Source organism: Aythya marila (genome assembly GCF_965140915.1).
Source record: "Aythya marila genome assembly, chromosome: 2".
Lineage (NCBI taxonomy): Eukaryota > Metazoa > Chordata > Aves > Anseriformes > Anatidae > Aythya > Aythya marila.
Window position 1 is genome coordinate 152,551,024 of NC_139043.1, and position 14,895 is coordinate 152,565,918.

At 41.4% G+C, this 14,895-nt stretch overlaps 1 protein-coding gene across 2 annotated transcripts in view; it reads right to left on the bottom strand.

Moving 5' to 3' along the window:
* Positions 1 to 14,895, bottom strand: part of TRAPPC9 (trafficking protein particle complex subunit 9) — a 453,151-nt gene that overhangs the window by 8,772 nt on the left and 429,484 nt on the right. For both annotated transcript variants that reach the window (XM_082754768.1, XM_082754767.1), the window contains one exon: positions 1,773 to 1,996. In XM_082754768.1, coding sequence (XP_082610894.1) covers positions 1,773 to 1,996 — 224 coding nt within the window. The remainder of the gene's footprint in view (positions 1 to 1,772; positions 1,997 to 14,895) is intronic.

Sequence of the window (14,895 nt, forward strand, 5' to 3'; positions counted from 1 at the left end):
AATCTCTTTCATCACACCCAACCACGAGCTTCTTCAGTTTCTTAACCAGCGTCTGTTGTTTCTGCCAAACTCAGAGCATGAACACAATTCTGAGTATGTTCGTTCCTCCCCGAAGCATCAACTGCACAAACCAGGACTTTATTCTTGTCCCCAAAACAGGTGCTGCTTTCTGAAATCATTTTCCATTACTGAATTAGTTATTACGTGGGATGAAAGGGCCTCTGACAGCATTAGACACACTGTTTGAAGAATTTTCTTCCATGATCAGGGCTCTATGCCTCAAAGAAAAATGACTAAGCATTTTCTCTGGGAGCTTGTGTAGGACATGTATCAATGCTACATATTGTGAAATACAGCACTTCTTGTCTAGGAGCAAACTTTTTTATTTTTTTTTTCATTTCACCCTTTTGGATAAAAAGGAGGACAAAATATCAGAAAACAACTCTATTTTTAACTTTTGGAGGACTGCATTTTCAGGAAAAATGGCTAAATACTGAGTAACGGGGCAAAAGCAGGGACTGTCATGTATGAGAAGGCTGCCCAGGCAGGCACAAGAGATGTGACCTCCTGACTTCTTGCCCCATAGGAGACTCAATCAGAAGGTACGAATACATCACGCTGTCATCTCCCTTTTCCCTCATTAGCCTGAAGGGTCAGCCCTTTGGCAGTTGGGTATCTGAACACCGCCACTCACATTAAAAAATCCACATTGTCAGGAAGGGATTCAAAGAAAGCCGTCTCCCGATTATTTCTGTTGACATATCTAAATTATTCAGCTCAGAATATAGTTAGTACCCATTAAAATTCAAGCCGATGGTTTATTGCATGCTCATTATCTTTTGGAAATATTTTCTTCCTATGATACGCAATTGAAAAATATGCATGGTGACTGTCCCTGTGGTTAACCTTTAATTTCTTTCTTACTGAGGTTCACTTAAATATTCAGTTTTGACAGGTACATTTTATTATCTGTCTGAAGAGCTGACCTAAGCAAAGGTCCTAGGCACTATCCCAAACATTCATCCTCTTCTTCATGTTTATTTTATAAGTTACCAGAAATACTGTCTATTCCACTCGGCAACATTGTCCATATGTTTTTCATTCCTCTGATTTTTCGTTGTTGCTCTTTTTCACGGAAGGATGTGGGAGAGAGTAGTTATATTCAGGAAGTCTTTCCAGTGCCTGCCTTAGAAGTAAAAAGCTCTTGGACTTGAAACTTCTAAAAAATGATTTGAGGCAAAATTTGAAAATCCAATTATTCTAAAAGAGACTTCTTTGTCCTATTTTAAGCAGGGTTTTTATCTTTCTATTTTTCTTTATTTTTATAACAGCATGCTAAGCAACTAGGAAATGAACCAGATCATCATATTGGTCATTAATGTTTAGCATTTCCTTTTGTCTTTCCTCAGGATCTAACTAAAACTGATTTGCTGAGTTCCTTGGCTCAGCCTGGGGAATATTTCTCATGCACTAAAGAGAAGAAGTTACTTAAAATCCATTCCTGCAGACTGCACCGGATGGCTCAAGGGATTGGCAATATGGTGTTAAACATTATATCTAGGTTACTCATTCGCGTGTCATCAGATCTGGAGTGACCAAAAGTTACTGGCTGCAAGAATTTGCTAGTGGCTTACATTACAGGAAATTATAGTTGCCATAATCATAGCATTTTCCAAAAAACTAATCTGCCTTTAAACGTACAATTGAAAAATGAACCCCTTCTCTGGAAACATGCATCATCCAGCTGTGACGTATTTGATAGAAAAGCTTACGGAATCGATGTAGAAGGTGTTGGATCCCACAAAAGTGATAGCGTCTTGCAGCTCATAGTTGTGCACCCCGTTTTGGTAATCCTGGTAGGGCGTCACGGTGAGGGCGAAGGGCCCCACGCTGTGCTTGCTCCAGTTGGTCAGCTTCACCTCCAGCGGGACGGGGTCGCCCACTTGGCAGTCCACCACGACATCACAGTCGCAAAGCTTGCCGTCGACGAGGATATCTGCAAAGCAAGAAAATCATTCCACATTATGTTGGGCTTCTACTTAAAAAACTCTATTAATCCTGGTTTAAAAAAAAATAAAAAAATAAAAAATGTATTAATCCTGATTATTAGGAAACTACTTGCAACAAACAGTTCACGAAGGTCCGATATCTGTCCACGGCTGTTGAGAGAGCTATGAAAAAAATGTCTGTGCTCTACACACAGGCACCAGAACATATCTTTTTAACCACCTAGCTCCTTTTAATCTCTTCCTTGGCAGGCCAAAGCCACAGGCGCCTTCTCTTGCTTCTCCTGCACATCAGCAGCATCAGGTGAAGGGAACTCCAAAGTTGTGGCTGGAGAGATTTGGGACTGGATGCCCATATTTACACGGGAGAGATTTGGGGCTGGATGCCCATATTCATGTGTTACAGCCAGAAATAAATGCTCCCATATAAAGGTGACCTTTCAGAGCAGGACAGACACTGCCAGAATATGCAATGTAAAACACACAGAATGGCCCAGCTAATAAGGAAAAAAAAGGATTTTAAAACTATACAGCAGTACTACAAGCATGTTCACTCTTTGTGCTTTAATTCATTCTGAGATTTCTATTTTTAACTTTCTACTTTTCTTTCTCTTACTGGGATAGCAGAAACATGTAAAGCTCTAAATTGGTTACTGCTGGGACAATGACAGCCGGAGTAATGCGTCCACTAACCTTGCCCATTTGCTCATACAGAACCAAAATGTTTCATTACTAACACACTATGAAATTGCTAGTCCAATTCCCTGCTCTGAAAGGGCTCCCAGTTGTGCAGTAATACTGTATTTTTCAGATGAGGGTTATCTCCAACGCACTATTAATAGAGGAACATTTCTATTTCGCTGTGGGTTCATGTTCAGAGATAAGAGAAAGCCCTGGGCACGTGTAAGAAAGAGTCCTCTGTGTGAATACCTATCCCCGCAATCTCACGTGCCCATGAGACATTTCGATCACTCCAGCTCCTCCTCGGTCGCTTGCCTTACGATGCACAGCCCATTATTCCTCTGCCAAGAGCACCGCATTTACATTAGGAATATCCCCCTTTCAGGAAAAGATGCTTTTTTTACACTTCAGGAAATTTCAGAGGCAAAAATACACCAAGGTGATTATTATTATTTTTTAACTTGTTTTTATTTCGTTGCTTCAGAAGAAAAGCTATAAATAATGCATGTTAGCCTGATGCCCTTTAGCCTGGTGAACAGAACAAGCCTCGGTGCAGCATCTAAAAAAAAATAAAAATAAATAGCTAGTGCCAAAGAAGAAAACTAGTTCAGAAAGGGATATTAATTCCAGAGGTGGGGGCTGCAAAGCTGAGCTCCCCAGCTGAAAATCCCTCCTTGATCAAAGCCACCCCAATGCAGCAGCACGTCCCGGATTCAAGAGGCTCGGCAGAGCGAGCACAAGGAAACCCTACAAAGCTCAAGCTGCAGTCATCCAAAACTCATGCTGGCATCCCAGTTGGAACAGTATCCATGCCAAAACTTTTCCTTTTCCAAAGGAGATGCCCAGTTTATGATGACAAGAAGGAAAGGAAGTTTGGGTTTGTTTTGCAACAGCACACCCTAATCCTGCCCAACATGAGGAAACTGCTTCTTGCAGGATTGCCCTAGGTTCAAGTAGATGAGATAGTGCCTGTGATGGTATCCCATTAACTGGGGAATGCATGAAACTTGACAAAACTGAATGTTTTTAAACACAAAAATGTATATATGTGTCTATATGATCTATGCTTCCAGCATCCTGCCCCAGCAGCAAAGTCCAGTTGCTGCTTTCAGAAATAATTCATTTATATCAGTTTCCAAGCTTAGATTAGTTTATATTTTCAAGCTTCTCACTGCAAAGTAAGTACTTTCATTCAAGAATACGTCTCTTTTTTTCTGGTTCCTCCAGCCAGCAGGTCTTACAGCTGCGAGAACAGTTAGCTCCCAGGACCAGCATGAGCCTTCAGAAATACTCAGTGAGCTAAGTGGATGAATCTGTGTTCTCAAGCTGCTCATCAACTCGTCTTTTAGCTTGAAAATTCAATGCTCTGCTGTAGGAATTATAAATGAACCCTTTGCCCTCTGTCTGCACCTTTGTGTCTAATAATAGCTCAGAGCATCGCTTCCCAACATGTTTGTGCAAAAATAGGAAATCCAAACAAAGGGGAAGCAATTAAGCCTGACTCAACCAGATTAATTTTCTATCATATTCCTAAAAAAAAAAAAAAAATCAATTCATTTAGGATTGATTTAAGGGTATGTGCTCACAGGCGCTTGTGTACATATTGCGAGGTTGCTTCCCTCCCTCCCAGCACACCCTTCCCTCTTGCAGTACCGCAGCCAAGGATCTCAATGAGATGTCAGATGAGAAAACACACATGGCTGGCGTGCAAAATACTATGGAAAGGAGTGTTTAAAAACAGTCTCCTTTCATCAGAGAGAACAGCTTGGTTTGACAGGCAGCTTTACTCCCTTCCTGACACAGAAAACATCTCATGGACCATACGGATTTGCTTTAATATTTTCATCCATGAACAGAGGAAAAGCCATGTGCACAGGGTCCCATTTCTGCAGATTCAGCTCAGTAACACAGATGGCATGTAAAAGCTGAGACTGCTCACACCACTGCTGTGAGAGTGAATCATTATTGGCTTCACTATACAGTAGCTCTGAAGCAGAAGATACAGTCGCTAGCACAGGAGACAGTGGTGGCCGTGTCCCCGCCTTCCCCGGATTCAGACACAAAGATAAACACTAGTTCAGAAAATTAGGAGGCTCAATTGTACCGCAAACAGCATAAATAAACTGCATAAAAAAAGGTGGAAGCTGAAACTTTGGCAGTCCCAGAAAAAAAAAAAAAAAAAAGAAAGAAAAAAAAAAAAGAAAAAAAAAGACCGAGCAATCTCCTTCAACCTCCTTCTAATTAAAAGCTAAGTCCTTTTAAGTATTTTAATAAGCCAACACAATGCTGCTGCTTTTTTCCTCTTCCTCTCTTTTCTCTCTCCTGCCTATTTACCTACATATGTCCCCTATGGGAAGCATCCTTGGGTGCCAACATCACCCTGCAATGCCTGAAAGCCACTGAAGAAAGGAAAGCCTTCACCAAGACTTTTAAGATCTCTGTGAACTCACCTTTCTGTTGGAAAAACTATTTCATGGCCCACCTGATAGACAATGCTTATTGGCCTCACAGGAAGGCTGGAAGACAGCTGTATGAAAATAATGCATCAGAATTTATATTACATCTTTCCTTCGGGACCTCAAAACTCTCAGGAAAAGGGCATGAATGCTCCTAAAGGGAAGACAGCCCCTATTCCGCAAGAAAAACATCATTTAGCATCACCTGTCAGGCGCGCTTCTGTCTGCATCACCCAAAGGAGCAGCTTGGAAATAAATAACAACTATTATTAACATTTTGCTTTATTTGCTCCGCTCATTTTAACACACAGCAAGTTGTTCTCGCAACTCGGTTCAGTTTCCATGTGAGCACCCGCACACATTGGCCCACCTGTACGTGAAGAGTCCTGAGTCAGAGCTAATTGCATTTCCACACCCAATTCCCCATCTGACACTCTGAAAGTTTAATTTTGGAAAGCCGCATACAAATACGTGCCTAATCTCAACGGAAACACATATTCCAGCAGTGCTTATGCTCCTCGCTCAAGTTTGAGTTGATTCTAAGAAAACAGGCTGCAGAGGTGTCTGCGCTCACCTTTAGAGAAAGAAATTCCCATTCAATGCTTGCTTTTCAACAGGATGCTGAATCCCCAGCTGGTGCAGAGGCACCGGCCTCTCCCCTTCACTGCAGCTGGGAACCTGGCTCAAGGCTTCCTGCAAACACCTCGCAGAGGCACGGCTTCACCCAAACAACTCAGTGAGCAAAACTCAAGGCAAGAGATGCCTAAATAAGTAAATAAATCTCATACGAGTGGTAAAAGAGATCTTCGAGCCCAGCAAAGCAAGCATGGCTCGGCCATACTGCAAGAGTTTGGGGAATTTCAGTCAATCAGCATTTTTTATGCTGTTAGAAGTGCTCCAAAATACCAGTTTTACTCAGCCTGGTCAGTGTACTGGGAGAGAGAGACGTGGTTTAAGGAGGGGAGATGAGCAGCAGCAACGCTGATGTCTCTAGACATTGTCCATCAGACACTTTGATGGAGGAAAGCCAAAGTCCACAAGCCCAAGCCAGAGCTGCTGCAGGGAAAGTCTCGCAGAGTGGTTCACTTATTCTGTGTTCATCAAACCTAAAGTGCTGATTAAAATGTCTGCCCAGGCCAGCTTTGCTTCCAATTGTCCTGAAAGAGCAATGAAAGGGCCTGCGATGATGTCTGGAGCTTCTTCTTTCTTTATTCTGTCCTCTTCTGCAAGCACGTTTGCTTAGGACTTTGCAAGGAATGTAAAAATGCAAAGAGGAATTAAAATAAATATAAAATCCTTCATTTAAAAAATAGGTTGAACAACTTTGTGCATTTCTGTTTTTATATATTATATTGATGGAAGAAAAATCAGAATGGGATAAAAAACCTGTACGACAGGCCAAATCTGTGTACAGAGCAAGCTGATCCTGCCCTTTTCCAAACCATTTGTACCTCCTCTCATGTGCTTATCAGGGCAGCAGCACTTTTGGCAGCCTTTTATTTGGGGTTCAGTCAGCTGCTCACAGGAGCTGGCAGACAACATGTGGCATTCTTTTAAGACAACAGGCTCCTTGATTATTTTGTTAACGTATCTCCTCCAATAAATGAGCCTAAATTCTGTTTCTGTTTCCCCTGTTCCCATTTGTTCTCTGTCACGTAGACCAGTTCCCTTTCATTTTCCAAGCCATTCATGCAAATTATTTACACACAGAGATATAGCATTGGTTACATTTGCTTGTCCGTTATGAGGTCCTGCAGTATTTTCAGAGCTGAATACATCCATATAAACAATATTTCTGTGAATATAAAAACCGTGTTCCCTGTGACTCTCATCATGAAAAAGCTGAATGGTTACTCAATAACATGAGAGCCTTTTAGCTATTTGCATAAAATCTTCAGGATGTGGTTTGGATCTGCTCCTTGCACCAGACCTCAGCATCTTTGCTTGGAATAGCAGCCTCATGTTCATTCATTGTTATTCTGACACGATGCGGAGCCAAATCCATCCCCTCCGTAATTTCATAGCAGTCAAAAGCAAGAGAGCACGGAGGTATACAGATGTTTGTGTTGTAACAGGTTCAAATAACACAAATATTTCACCCTGTCTACCACTGCTAGCCCCGTCCTGGAAAGTGCCCAGTGAACTCAGAGCCTGCTGATTCAAACCTCCCACAGACCTGAAGAGTTCAGCTCCAATTTGGGTCGAGATCCTTGGACAGGGATGAATAAAAATACAGGAAAACACATGCATAAACTAGGGCAACTCCCTGCAAGTCCCAACAAGGCAGAGACTCACACCTAACACAGGGGCACGGACCTGAAAACAGGAAAGTTGGCAGAGGATGGGATGACTGAACATGAATACAGGCTACTGAAAGAGGCAATTGCTTTCGCAAGACCTCTGAGCTGCTCAATTCCTGGCAGGCTTCCCATTCCCAAACATTTCACAATTGAATTAAGGACACTTTATTCGCTCCAAAAGCAATTAAAAAGAAAAACACATTTAAAATATAGTTCTAGCAACAATAAGCAATTAGTCTTAGATAATTGTCTGTGTCTTCCTATTTAATCACTCTTTTGCAGTGGCCAGTATGCTGATGACAGATCCCGACTGGTCCGAGGACCGTTCTTGCCAAATCGTTTCGAGTTTGTGTCTGCTCTTAACTCTGTGATGACAACGGAGTGAGGATGCTGCAGCATCCCCTAGGAATGGCTGGCAAAAGGATTTTTTCAACCTTGTTCATCTGGAGTGAGTAAGCTTTCTTCCTCCAAATCAGTGCAGTGTTTATGTCCAATTTTAATCCCCAATTCTGTCCTCGGCAGGTATGTGATCAGCATTCAGTTTTGGTGCTACTCGATCTCAGCTGTAAACATTCAGATGTAGTACAATCTTCTTCAATTAACTCTAAATACCAGGGTCGCACTCACTGAAATGAGACGTACTAACACGACTGGTGCTCTGGGGTTTGGCTGCCTCCAATTTTTGCTGGGGATCTTAAAACAGTAAATCTGAATGCCCATTAACCACAGATTTAGTTAAGAAATGAGTTGTTCAGTTTAACCTCCCTGGTGGTGGTGGGAGTTATTTTATTCTGCACTTGCCTTTTACAATAGACTTTTCTCCTGCCCTGTGAAATTGCTGGCACGTGGACTGCACCTGCTTGTTTCACTTCTCCTCTGGCAGCCAAGATAATTCATCATTTGGTCATCTGCCCAAATTGCTATCAAAGTGAAATTCGCTTCAGCATTTGTATTGCTCATGTCCGGTCCTCATGTAAATACTCAAAGGCAGGCCCCTGAAATTTTAAAATTCTCAGAGCTTTGTGCTTTCCAGTGCGCCTGAGCTCCTTTTGACTTATTTGAAAATGCTCCATGACGTAGCCCCAGTTCGCTTAAATAGTCTCATTTCTGAATGTGGGCCAACCCCTTTTTATGTATTCATCACAAGCCGGCTTGCAGAAGACTTCTTTTGATTATCTGCTACACCGCCAGAAGGTCAGGCTGGCATACGCTGTATGCCTGTATTTTGAAAATTCACTACCCCAGGATTTGCATGTTATTTTTGGTTATTAAAAACTTTATTTCTACAGCTTGTTTGTGGCAGGACTACTTTCAGAGCATTCTTGCCCTGCTTTGCCAAAAAAACAAAGAACAGAACAAAGGGAAGAAAACTCCTATACTATCTTTAAAGAAAACCAATCCTTATCAGGATATATCACATTACACTATTTTTGTATATTAGCAGCTTTGTGCAAAACTGCTGCAGGTGATGAATAACATGTGGCTTAACCTACAGCTTACTGAAAGAAAATCACCTTATTCCTCACTGGTTGCATAATGAGACTTAAAATTTCCTCTTCTTTCTGCCACCCTGCAATGATGGATGGGAGACAAACCTCTCTGCAGAGGGGATTTTTAAAGGTCTCCAGCCATCTTTGTGAGAGTTTCTGACTTGCTGCTGAAAAGTTAATGGTAAAAAAAAAAAAAAAAAAAAAAAAAAAAAAGTTCTGAGGCCTTGTCTGCTGGTATGGGAGCCTGTCTGATCTCATAGTAAGTTTGGTGTTTGACTCAAAGTCAAATATGTAGATTCCACCATCTACTTGCCCAAACTCTCACTGAATATGGCAATATCAAGCAGAAGAAGCATTTTCTGCATTATCTGGTCAACAGGCATATAACGGTGCTCTAGGCTCCTCTATAGGGAGATCATACCTATATATATCCCATGTAAGGGATCATACCTAACTATTTTTTCATATATCTTGCTATTTTTTCAATTCTTAGTTAAATTATTTCTATGTGAAATATAACTGTCATATTTGAGTACTTGGGGCTCCTGTAGGATGAAATATGCTGTGTGCTGTCTGAAGCAAGAAGGAATTCAAAGAAAGAGGAGAAGAGAGGCAAGACAGCCCACATGTATAGAGACCTAGGGGCAAAATGCTTTAAGAAAGAAAAGGGAAAAAAAAAAAAAAAAAAGATACTCATTATTTAAAGAAAAATGATGGGTACATGACCCATTTTCCATGCTTGTCTTAAAAAGGAACCATGAAATATTTGAGGAGATGTCCAGGCCATAAGAGTTGTATATCCTCGTAGAGCAGCCAAAGCCTGGTACAAGATAATATATAACTCCCTATTAACAGGCAGGTAGATGATTTACCACGTTTCAGTCGCTGTGTAAATACAAGCACTAGGACACTGAGTCTCATGGGCCTCCTTCAGCCCAACCACGATTGAAACGCAATGAGCTGAGCTAAATATGAGATATTAAACAACTGCAGGTACAAACGCTGTCTCGCAGCACTTTATGTACAGGGAAGATGTGACGTGTGGTTACTAGACTACATGTGGCTAATGTCTACAGACCACAGTTGCTCAAAAGCAGAGGTGCACGTTAAAATGGACACAGTCTTAATGAAGTTTCTTTGAATTTCAGTCACAGCATATTTCGGTCTAATGAGTCTAAATTGTTTTAATTGCCAGTGGATTGAGTTAAACTTTTACTAATTCCTCTGGGTATGGTTACTTCATTCTGTCACTTGAGCACTAAGACAAGAAACAGTAATTTGGGTAGATATGACTTGGAAACTATCAAGCCCTACCGTGGTGTTGCAACATCTTAACTCTGATCACATCCTTCTTCTGCATCACAGCCTGTCTCAAAATCTAGTCTAAGTCCTTTAATAAAAACCACACTAATAGATATATGTACTTGGACGTTTTCAGACACCCTCTGTGACACAAATCCATATTCTTTCTAGTTAGGCAGAACACACAAAGACAATCAAATGTGCAGAAAACAGGAAATCTTTAAGCCTAGTCATCAACCCCCCAGAATTTTGGCCTCTCTCAGATCTTTCTGTTAGTAATCTGCTAAAACTTACCATGCTCAAAGCCAAGCTCCTGAATTTTTCCAGAAGCCCTTTCCTTTCCTTACCTATCTTAGCTTCAGAAATAAATCGAGAACCTTTCCTGCCAGTCTCAGCTTCCTCTTTGACTTGCTTTCCTCTCATGACTCACATCTCTGGTCTGTGATTAAATCCTGATGCCACTTCCTACAAAACTTCTTCAAATTTGACCTTTTCGTGCTGCCCACATTGCCAAAGCCCTGCCTCAGATCTAATTAAACTGTGAGCGTTAACAATTAAAATCTCTTCTCTGCTTTTGACACACCTTCGAACTACTGCCTTCTCATCTACTGAGCTTCTTGCTTAAAAAAAATGTATCTACAGCCTGGTTATGTCCATAGGGCACCTTGAATGGCTCGCCTTCTCTGTAGCTACAGCAGCAGAGCTCTGCCCAGGCTAAATCCCCACCTCCTGGGCAACTTGAACCTAACCAGAGCTCTGCTCCTGAGGTCAGGCCTTGATTAAGTTTAGCTACTGTACAAAAGGCCTACTGCGGGTTTTCAGGCCTGCTGTAGACATCTTTTCTCTCTCCAAGTTCTCCACATTCTAATTTCTTGTTCTGATCTTGAATTCCTTCTACAGCTTAGCCCTCCCATGAGTAAATCCCATATGCCAACCAACAAAGGCAGTCTTCAAGTCTTTTCTTTTCAGCAAGAGCAGTCAGGCATTGGAACAGGCTGCCCAGGGAGGTGGTGGTGTCAGCATCCCTGGGGATGTTCAAGGAAAGGTTGGATGTGGTGCTTGGGGACATGATTTAGTGGGTGACATTGGTACTAGGGTGATGGTTACAACTGATGATCTTGAAGGTCTCTTCCAACCTCAATGATTCTGTGAAAGGCTGCCAGGCCAACATCATCCACATCCAGATCCCAGTTTTCCTGAACTGGGCTCCTGCTGTGGTAGGACCTACAAAGCTTCACCTCACCCTTCCTGAGCTCCTTCACCACAACATGACACCACTGTAATACACACAGAAATGTGACATTTGCTAATTGCTACATGGGTGGCAAGTTATGCCCACCACTTCTTACAGGCTACAACTTGCAGGCAGAACTACTGCTCTCCTGTTATACAGTCATTCTGTTTTCCCCATTCTTCTTACCTGCTAACCTTTTTTTAATATAAATTTATGTATGTATGTATGTGAGCAGTGCAACAGTTTTCCAAACAGGACACTGGGACATTTTAGGAATGAGTTAACCTGTGAGGAGTAGTCGGGAGTTTTTACGTAGCAGATAAAAGCATAAGCTACTCAGCAAGAGCAAGAGGGGAAGGTGATTTCCAGAGGACAGAGTAAAAAAAATCTGAATTGTAAGCTTTCAAAATCCCTGTGCTGGCTCATCGGGATGTGTTTTGGTCCACCAACTCCTTACAGGAACGAGTCTTAACACTAAACTGAAGGTAAAACCTGAGGATTTGTAGGACACAGAGGAAGGAAGAGGCTAAAAGACAGACATAAGAAAAAAAAATAAAGTAGTGCTACTTAAAGAAGAACTCTTTGATAAGAGAGTTAAAGTAAGAGCCTAGAAACCCTTTCTTCGCCATCACTGCATTTTGAAGGAATGGAGACGTCCGGTATCACCACAGTGAAATGCAGAGAAGATGAAAATTTGGTTTTAAATAAAACTAAAAGTGAAATATATCAGAATGGAAAAAAGAAAAAAGAAAAAAGAAAAAAGAAAAAAAGAAGAAGAAGAAGAAGAAGAAGAAAAGGAACATTGAGCTCAGCTAGAGAGACTGAAAAATTAAATCTTCCCCACACCCGAGGCTGCAAGCTATGCCTTGAGCTTCACCTGTCAAGTGGTGCAAAGCATTCCTGCAAACCCCCCTCCTTTTAATTGGCTATTTGGGTGGCAAAACCATTCCTTGCTCAAAACTTGCAACCCTGTTCCAGCCTGCAGAGCTGCTGGAAAAATGAGCAATGAGCAGGTGTCAAATTCTGTCCTTTTATCTTCAGCTTTTAAAAGACAGATACAATTATGTGCAAATCAGTGTAGTGTGGCAGCTGATTAGGTCTCTTTTCTAAGAATTATTTGCACAAGGCTCTGCGAGCAGACGGGCCAGAGCTATCAGCTCATCTACAGAAACAGTATTGTGCCTGCTCTACCTTCTAGAGACCTGCAGACGCATAAGCAGAGAAGAGCTGTTATTAACTCCTCATCCACCACAGCAGCCAAAGCAACAAGGTCTGACAAGGTCGGACTGGTGCAACCTTTCACTGGTTTATGTAGTTTGAGATTTTGTGTTTGACACACGGCAGTGGAACTGCTGGGAAATTAAGAGAGGTTGTAAAGCATAGGAAGTTGACAAACTTGAAGAAAATAGAAGCTAAAAATCTTCAAAACCCAATGTATCGAACAACTGCATGTCTTCCTTAGTCATGACAGTTAAGTAGTTAATGACATTAATAATGTCATTTTGTGGATTTACATGTGAAGTGATGCTGACTGCATCTTGTTCCCTCTTACAATACACAGAGAAATCCTCCCTGTCCCCACCACCTTTGTATCTGCAGGGACCAGATATTTAACTTTGTAAAAATCTGTGGATTTACATTATCTAAAGATCTGGCAAAAGGTTTATCATGGAGGTTTTTATTTGGTGGTCCATGGACATGAGTTTTGTGTATTTTTAAAAAAAAAAAAAAAAAAAGATTCAAAGAAGAAAAACAGCTTTTGCTGTCTTGAACTTGTCCCCTGCTGCCATCTAAATTGTTCCTGCTGTCTAGATGAGTACAGCCTCCAAACTGTGGATGCAGGGTATGTCCCTTAACGCTAATTTATCATCCTTACATCCAGACTCAGAGAGGTTTTGTATGTTGCCTCATCACGTAAAACAGGGGAAGAGAGAGGATCATTTTGTCTTGATCCTTTCTAAGCTCCTGAAGAAGTAAAAGAAGCTTTCAGTGCAAGGGATTTTTTTTTCCAGAAATGTTTAGGTCCCTAGCAAGAGTTTGGGCTATGCTTTTCCATAAATATTTCTGAAGAAAGAGAATGAAGCTGGTTGGAAAGTATATAAAGCAAACAGTGACATATAATGGAAAGTATTCCCAAGAGCATTTGCAATCTCAGCAAGCGCAGGACATTGAGAGTTAACCGCTGCATTATGTGGTTTGTCTTTTCCAACATTAATTTGTGAAAAAGTCTATCTTTTAAGCACTTGCAATCCAAACAAAAGAACAAATTAAAAGAACTAAGCACACAAACCATGCTGGGCAATGGAGCATCACAGCCAAACACTGCCAGTAATCTATATTCACGTTGTATTACATGAACTGACCCAGAAGTAACTATGGCTGCCCTCTCCTGGAAAACTCTCTAAAACAAATGAAGTTCTCTTTCATCCATTTCCATTAATGACATTAGTGGCAAGACCACGGGAAGACATGACAACTGGATAAACAGCTATGAGGAAGCAGTTACGACTGACAATAGAATTGAACTATTTTTCCATAAAGGTCCTGAACAGATTTTATAGTCCCCCTTGTAAAGCAGGGCATACAATTCAGCTCACTTGGAGAACAGAGATGACTTTGTTCTGGCTTACATTGTTGGAATGAACAGCAAATGTCAGGATGGGAGGAAGAAGAAAAGAACTTGCAGTCATTTCCTAGATCTTCATGTTCACGTAGAGCAGAGATGAGCTTTAAGGAACTTCAGTGACACATCTTATTTCCCCTGAGGTTCACTGGCCAAGCACTTGTGATACAAGCCCATGTGAGAAGGGACCCAACGCTGGCACCAGGCTCAGCAGGTCATGGTGCAAGAGCCTGCCGGTGTGCGTTTGCATCCAGAGCACTCTTACTTTAGTAATAGCATCAAAGAAAGATGCTATTCCCAGATGGTCTGAGAAGAAAAGACATCCTGCCTAAATAAGCACAGCACAAGGAGGAGACATCCACTCTAACTTCTGGAGTCAGGGGGGGTTGGAACTCGATGATCTTCAAGGTCCCTTCCAACACGAGCCATTTTACAATTCTATGATTCTAACTACGTTTGTGGGTAAAAACAGGATATCCAGCCTTATCCCGCACAGGAAAGTCAGAGAAGAAATGTTTTTAAAGAAGGGAAGAAGTGTATCCAACCTTCATAGATGTTAGTAGGAGTCTACAAAATGTTCTGATCCATAGTGTCAGATGTTATCAATATAATACAGTATCAGTGCAGGTGTCCTCAGCCTATTGTCCATAGCTACATCGTGACCTGCATTAGTATTCATACACTTTTTTTTTTTGAACAGATTTCTGGCTTGAGCCTACTCAATAAGAATCTCTCAAAATCCTTTCTTCAGCAATGATGGGCAGCATAAGATTGTAATATGGAAAGATCACTGGCCAAATCCA